Source organism: Austrofundulus limnaeus, unplaced genomic scaffold (assembly GCF_001266775.1).
Source record: "Austrofundulus limnaeus strain Quisiro unplaced genomic scaffold, Austrofundulus_limnaeus-1.0 Scaffold375, whole genome shotgun sequence".
Lineage (NCBI taxonomy): Eukaryota > Metazoa > Chordata > Actinopteri > Cyprinodontiformes > Rivulidae > Austrofundulus > Austrofundulus limnaeus.
This window is the reverse complement of record NW_013952777.1, coordinates 419,218-427,016: the sequence shown is the minus strand read 5'-3', so window position 1 is coordinate 427,016 and position 7,799 is coordinate 419,218. Positions and strand designations below refer to the sequence as shown.

Sequence of the window (7,799 nt, the reverse complement as noted above, 5' to 3'; positions counted from 1 at the left end):
AGTTTAAATTGTATAACAAATGATGTGTGTAGAACTACAAATGACATCTGGAGTTTAATGAGTTTCATTTGACGCACTCTTTTCTTGTTCCACGCTAACATCAAAAACTACTGAAAAATGTCAACTTATTTTTCTTGGTTTTAAAGTTGTCCATCTTTCATGAGAAGGAGGGAAGGGCTGGGCGACCCCCCCCCAAAAAAAATCTGATTTTTTTTCACCCCAAATTCGATTTTCGATTTTAATAGATTTAGCCTCCCACTTAATGGAGTGCCTATGTTTCGGGTGTTGAAACAAATTTGTTGTACTCCTGCTTTTTGTAGCAAGAGCCTTCAAAAAGATTTTCCAGTGAGGTGTTCGTTGCTCCAAGTTTGACGATGCAAAACCAAACCAGTTCCAGAAAACTGAAGAAACACTGCCTTTTTTGAGAAGTAGATCCTCTTTGCTAGCTGCCATATTGTCATGTCATGTACCAAACGTCTTGAGGGACAGGTGGGGTGACCTCTGAACTACAGAAGCCCCAAAGACAACTGGTGGGGAAAAAATAAATAAATAAAAAATAAATAAAAAACTTGACTTTCTCCAAAATTAAATCTTTATAAATGGCAAATTTGAATTAATCGATTAAATTGAGTTATCGCCCAACCCTATGAGAAGGCTGCACTAAGTACAACAAGCTTTTTTTAAAGGAAAAAGAGAAGCAAAACAATTATTTTACATTTAAAATACCATCTTTGGATCCAGATAAAATGTTACAGAGGGCCATATTTGGCCCACAGGCCTTGAAGTTTGGCATGTGCTTTAAAGCTTTTTTTAAAGAAATGTGCAGAAACATGTAAACTATCAAGATAGACACATTATTCTTCAAAACATTTTAAAATTTGAGTAGTGCAAMGGCTCTTAAAGGAGACATATCAAGCCTTGAAATCCTTTTTCACATTTAAGTTAAGTTGACGTCTATATTAGGCATGGGACGGTATGAAATTATGACGGTATGATAAACTTGGGCAAAAATATCACGGTTTTGCGGTTTGACGGTATTATGATTACAACTCTAAAAAAAATTGTTTTGAAATTTGTATTTAAAAACAAAAAAAGAAAATAAATCTTCTATTAACATATTAAACTTTAATTATCTTTGGAAGTTGTTTTTAGATCTCAGAAGTGTTATGATGAAATTGTATTTACCTGTCTGCATCTGCACTTATGAATTTTAGCACCCAATGCAATTAGGTTATCCTGATAAAGTTTACATCTAATAGGATAACTGCTTTTCCACTGCTTTATTAGTTAAATCAGTGTATACTGCACGACAAGTCTTTTTATTGAAGTAATGTATCATGTTGGGAGATTTTGTGTTTAAATGACAAAGGGGTTTTTGACGTAAATATTACATAATTATATGCCCACAGAAACAGGAAATCACAAGTATGAATAATGTTTTTAATGTTTGCTCTATTTTAAATTGATCTTGTTGTTTACATTTATGTATTGCTCTGTTGTTTTATTCATTTGGCTGAATTGTGAAGCACTTTGGTCAACTTTTGTTGTTTTTATGTGCTGTATAAATAAATTGACACTGACAATGCATGTTTATGAAACGCACGTTCAGCTAATGAGCTGTTAGGCTAAAGGAGGCATTCAGTTTTATCGCCTTTCACTTAAAACTTATCAAATACACAATCCAACAACTCAGTTTTGCAGACAAGCTTTGACCGGTGCATTAAGCCACAGCAACACTGTGATATGTTTCACAATCTGATGCTTAAGTTAGCTTGTTCATTTCAAGATAGCATAAACTTTACCTGGAGCTGCGATCATGTTAGATGTGTTGCCTCCACAGTCCACATTGCCGTCATCTTTACGGCCTTCTAAGTATTTTCATATAGCTGGCTTTATTATTTTAGACAGGGGAAAAGTTTGGGGAACACGCTTCTTCAGCCACCATCACACAACCCCCGCAGAGCTGCGAGTGCCGACAGGCAGTCTGCTGCGGGAGTGCGCGGGGGAGGGGTCGTGCAGGAAAGTCTGCAGAGGCACAGACCAGAGGAAAAATAAACAAAAAACGCTTATACCGTAGGTACGGTATGACAGAAAATTTTAGTGGTTTTGAAACCGTGACTTTTTCATATCACGGTATACCTTGAAGCCGGTATTCGGCCTATGCCTAGTAGTAATACCTATAAGGCAATATAGTGTCGGCGCTAGCGCAAAGGCTAACAGGCTAAGCTGAGGTTCTTCTTCCATGAAGCAGCTCTGTTGTCCTCCATCCATATTTTCTGTTACAGGCTGAGTCATGTCTACCTTCTCCTCTGTGTCAACGCTCTCTGGTTTTATTTAAAAGAGTTAATTGTCAGATATTGGCCAAGATTAACCTTCAGGGTGGATATAGCTTGCTCACACCGAGGACCTATCCACGTCATCATTTACCCAGAATGCTTTGCGTGTAAATAAAATGGCTCCGTCCGTGTTAAAATATGTTTTTAAAAATTTACAAAACTAAACAGCCTACAGTATTTTTACAGTCTTTATTTTACAGTTAAAATATATGTTTAACAAATAAAGTCAATTGTTACAGCTAATCCGGGATCCCTTTTAAATGTTGAACACCTCAAGAGCTTCTTTGAGCTTGATGAGACATTTTCAAAATATAATATTGACTCAGTTTTATGTTTTTAGTATTGCCTCTGGAAGCCATTGATTCTTTGCCATTTATTTGTTAATAACAAATCAGATAACATGTATTAAAGCAGTGATTCTCAACCCTGGTCCTCAAGGACTCCTGTCCTGCATGTTTAGATGTTTCCCTGTTCTAACACACCTGGTTTGAATGAATGAGTGATTAACAATCTTCTGAAGACCTGCTGAATAGCAGGGAAACAAGTAAAACATGCTGGATAGGGGTACTTGAGGACCAGGATTGGGAACCACTGGATTAAGCGTCACCCTAATAACAAGAGCAAAAAATAAATAGTAAGAATCAATTATTTAAATTGATAGCTTCCTTTCTTACTGCTGCATTTCCACACTCTCTACAGTCCGAGCATCATGTGGAGATTAGCCTCTTGCTTGTTCAGAGAGCACAGTTTTTAATTACTGCTCTCGCCATATCACGTTCCTATTTCAAAACAAAAGCTGYGCTCTGCTTTCTTCTGTCAATCAATCCCAGAGCTAATCCACGGGTAGCATTTTGCTGATGTCAAATTCGTAAACATGTTGTACTAATTCTACACGTTTAGAACCACCAGAAAGGAGGTTCTGGAACAGCATGGTTGTGTGCGGTTGGAAACGTGCCCCCACGGAAAACTTGTGCATGACAATTTTGCACTTTGCTGCAACTCTGTTTTTTATTAAAATAGAAAGAACTGCTGACATCGCTCTTACTTCTTGCTAATTTGTTAGTGCAGCATGTTGTGATCATGTGGGCTTTGCATGCTGGATCCAAGCACTGCTGGATAGAGAAGTTGGAGAAGACTGGTGGAACGGCCTGTTTCTATCAGAGTGATTATTTATCAGAAATTTTAGATGCAGGCCGATAAAATCTGATAATTGTTTTTGGCTGATATCCAATATCAGTATCGGATCGGGAYACCCCTATAAAAAACCTAATGCTAGCATCATGTTTATCACTATAAATGTTTGCACAAATCAGTCTGTTGTTCCACAACAAATCTGCAAACATCCACATTCAGTTTTCCTACCTTTGTTGCTTATGATTGCAGAGTCAGACATGTTTCTCTTGAATGCTCTTTGGTGGGTATCCATGTTGCTATTTCCAGCCTGGAACGTTCCAGAGAAGTCCCTGCCGTGGTTAAATGTGCCCTGATTGACACGACTTTCTGGGAAGCTTTCAGACATTCCTGATTTATTGTTGGYACCTTTCATGGGAAGGTTCCATCCTTGGTAGATGGTTTTACTACTAGTCTCTGGTAATGAGTTAGAACGTACAAAAGCACCTGATGATCGTTTGCTATTAGCACTGACGCCAGAATGAATGGACCCTGTTGTGCCGATTGGCAGAATTTTTTTGGTTTCCACTTGCCTGTGAAGAGTTTCTTCTTTTTGTTCTCTGTAGTTTGGATTCACCTTTTTTGGCTGACTGTTGAAGATCCTCTCCACGCTGTCACAAATCTGATAGAGCAGCTCATCGTCCCCATCGTCCCATAAACCGTCTGAAACGTCATCAATAGAAGGTGCCTCAGCTTGAATATTAGTGACTGTGCTCGYTCGGGAAGTAAGCATCTTTGGGGCAGCAGAGTTCTTGGCAGTCCCTTTTGATGTGTGATTTATTACAGTGAAGTTCTGGTTCCTTGACTTTGGTTTGGGACACAGTTCTTGAAGAGCACTGCTGCTCGTCTTGCAGCGTGCGTCTGTAGGCTTATGTGCAGAGTCTGAATTTAAAACAGAGGGAAGCTTAGTGTTTGTCTGAGTGTGAGGCTGTGGTGCCATTTCAGGATTGGCATCTTGTCCATATGGATTCTGGGTAATTGCTAGAATGAAAGGGTCATTGAGTAAGTCATCATTCCAGTCATCATAAAACTCAGAGTTTTTTGCACTGTTACTGCATGTTTCTGTTTGTCCTGCTGTCCCAGACTCAGCAGCCAGCTTGAGCTCTGTTTGTTGGCGTTTAGCAAGACCTGCAGACACAGGTTGGTGGACCATTTCTTGTGAACACGAAGAACCCTCACTTAACCTGCCACTGCCTCCCTGAGTAGAGCAGTCGAACAGAGCGTACAGCTGTACCTCCACCTGCTCTGATGAAGAGGGACACTTCAAATTCTTCACATTACTCAGTAATGACGCTGTTGTCGGTTTAGTTTCAGAGCTGTTCACAGTTTTACAAAGGTCACTGTTGACAAAGTTCAGTTGTTCTGAAGACTCCTCGTCTTGTTGCATGTTTTCATCAATCTGCCTGGCCAGTATCTTGAGGTCCTCCTCCACATTACKCTGTCTATGACAGAAAAGAAAAATAATATTTAATTGAGGAAATGACGACAAAGCACTAAAAAGGATTGAGTTTGACAAGTAAAAAAAGCATTTGTTGAAGCATAAAATACTGTTTGTAAACAGACCGAGGGGACTTCTTCTTGACTTTTTGCCTTGCCTCAAGTGAGCAGGGAATGGTGCCATCATCTATCCAACGTGACAATGAGGATCCAGACCCCTAAAAAAGCACTATATTAGAGCCACTTCTCTCAGAAATCTACATATAACAGTCTGAGGCAAACAGAATTAGACACACATAGAAAAAGTCATTTAATCAGATGATTAAAAAAAAAACAGCTGACCTTTGGAGCAAGACGGTTGACAATGTCAGATATTTCCACAACTTGGGTGTTCTTGTATCCTGGGGAAAAAAAGTGACAACTCGATTATGATATTAATACAAATGTCTGTTAGGAAAGAGGCTCGTACYACTGCTGTTTCCATTCATATCAAACCTGTTATTCTGAAAGAAAATGTAATTTCTAYATTGAATGACTTGGTGTTGCTTACTAGTCTGAGTGGGAGATGTAGAATCCCAGACAATGTCTTGTGAAGCTTCAACATCTCCGGGAGACCCTCCAGTGTTCAATCCAGAGCATCTGGAGCTGCTGCTGCCGCTGAGCCTCGGACTCAGGACATCTGTGCAAACAGTAGACAAGAGTTACACACTGATGCATAAAATGTTAGTTTTAGGCCCGTCACAGTAACAAATTTTGCTGGACGATAAATTGAGTCAATTGTTGCAATAAACAATAATATTGTTTAGAGACCATTTTAAAGTAATATAATAGAAATGGAAAGCGTTGGAAAACCAAAGACTCTGCTCTAGCTAAAAGTCTGTTCACAGGGCTCTCATGCTACAGAGGTTACGACACCATGCACCCAGTAAATAGATGCAGAAAAGAGAAGCAGAGAAAAGTAGAAAAGAGGGAGAAAACAAGCAACCAGGTGAATGAAAATTATCGACAACATTTTATTTCTCAAGCGATTAATTGATTCATTAACAGCCCTGATTATTTTCTTAAATATGACCCAACAACTATCACAATTCCTCAGTAGTAGGAATGCAGTTTAAAACTGTGACAAAAATGATATTGAGAATGATCATGTGCGGCAGCAACTACTAATAGGAATTTCCATTATTGTGGAAGAATTGCAGCCTACTCCAGTTTACAGAACTACGTCAACTATGATCTTTGTTGGTTTCTGAGTTTTAGAAGTTACCTGAAGTTTATATGTAATCTAAAATTATCAAATGTTTTGTTGGCATTTATTACTACTTCTTCTGAGTTTGATTGTGGACTTCAAACAATTTTAAAACCATCTGTAATGTTTTACAGCCAAAGAGATGATTTTTTAAAATTATTTACCATTTCTTCTTGCACACAAGCATTAGGGTTGTAAATCACCAGCTTTATTTCAATACAATATTACACCAATTTGTTTGGATGACAATACAATGTTTCTCTATCACAAAGTGTGTCATATGATTTCAAATCAATTCACTTCACAAGTATGCAATCAACATGGTGTGATGTTATATGCCCATGTAATACAATGATTTATCCATTTAAAGTGGGCGTGTGATGATGACATGGCTAGCTATTTTTGTTTTGCCTTGATGTCAATGAATCAACCATTTAATCCATATATTGATGTGGACTGATGTATTGTTACACACCTAACAAACATGTGGAAATGTAAGTAACTGCACCTGGTTGTAATTTCACCTTTCCCCTGTGCTCCTCCTAAAGCAGATTCAACAAGTCCTTCAAGAAAGACAAATTTGGCCCTTTTTAAAATGTATTTGGGCCCCACACAATTAACAGAATCCAAAACTGATTTGTTTGAATATTGTGGTAAAAATATGTACATCAGAACTACTTTTATACCATGACTGTCACTTTAAACAAGGAAATGTATTTGATTGATTTATTCATCTGACCTGTGCAACCAGTGTTCAATTATTGTTGTTAAGAAAAAAAAGTTGAAGTTGTTCGGGAGGAACTTTGAAGATAAACTTGTGTAATATTGTATGATGTCATGTTTAGAGTACACACGTTATAATTGACCCTCTGCTACTAGCATTTTCATGGGGCCATCTTGAATCAACATGCATCCAGATTACGTTCAAAAGTTTGATTACTGTTCARTAATTCATGACAGATTTTTGCACACAGACTAAAAGGCGCAGAGCTGCGTGTCATTTGTCTTCTTACCGTTACACACGCGTGATGCTCTTGTTTCAGTCATCTGCTGGCTCGTTTGTCTGTCCCGCTGCAGAGTTTTGTTTAGGTCACGGTTACARACATTATTTCGCCACAGCTCAGCGAACTCGGAGTTTTGACGAAAATCTGACATGACTCAACAAAACAGCAGCGACAGCGCTCTTGATCATTATTCTGTTATTTTGAAACGCTACGGACAGCGATTTGTACTGAAAGTATTTGCTGGTTTTAAAGTCTTTCAGCGTTTTCCTTCTAAACACACATTGCAATCCCGTGACGTCAGCTAACTACGGGTGCCCGTTAGGTTTGYTGCAGAGTTCAGGTCARTGAGGTAYATTTACCTCATTGGTTCAGGTAAGCAGGATTTACATATATTTTTTGTTTCTTGTCCAGTTAGTTTTAAATTATATAAATAAATTATTACATAAATGTTTTACYGATTTCATTGTTTATATATGGGACTTTTAGCAGCTTTAAAAAGTAAGTGACAACAACTAAAACTGTGCAGAAAAACAAACAAACTTCATCATAAAAATAGTAATACAAAAACAAAGTTAGTTTCTACTAAACGAAACACGATAACCCAGC

General features: G+C 38.1%; 1 protein-coding gene across 2 annotated transcripts in view; it reads right to left on the bottom strand.

Annotated features, from left to right (window-relative positions):
* Window positions 1–7,499, bottom strand: part of LOC106528378 (ewing's tumor-associated antigen 1) — an 8,549-nt gene extending 1,050 nt beyond the window's left edge. The window contains exons 1-5 of one of the 2 annotated variants that reach the window (XM_014023530.1): window positions 7,203–7,499; window positions 5,494–5,622; window positions 5,286–5,344; window positions 5,070–5,161; window positions 3,699–4,948 (exon numbers count right to left, since the gene is read on the bottom strand). In XM_014023530.1, coding sequence (XP_013878984.1) covers window positions 3,699–4,948; window positions 5,070–5,161; window positions 5,286–5,344; window positions 5,494–5,622; window positions 7,203–7,344 — 1,672 coding nt within the window. In that variant the 5' untranslated portion in view covers window positions 7,345–7,499. The remainder of the gene's footprint in view (window positions 1–3,698; window positions 4,949–5,069; window positions 5,162–5,285; window positions 5,345–5,493; window positions 5,623–7,202) is intronic. The other variant, XM_014023531.1, reaches the window with a different exon arrangement.
* Window positions 7,500–7,799: the final 300 nt, after the last annotated feature.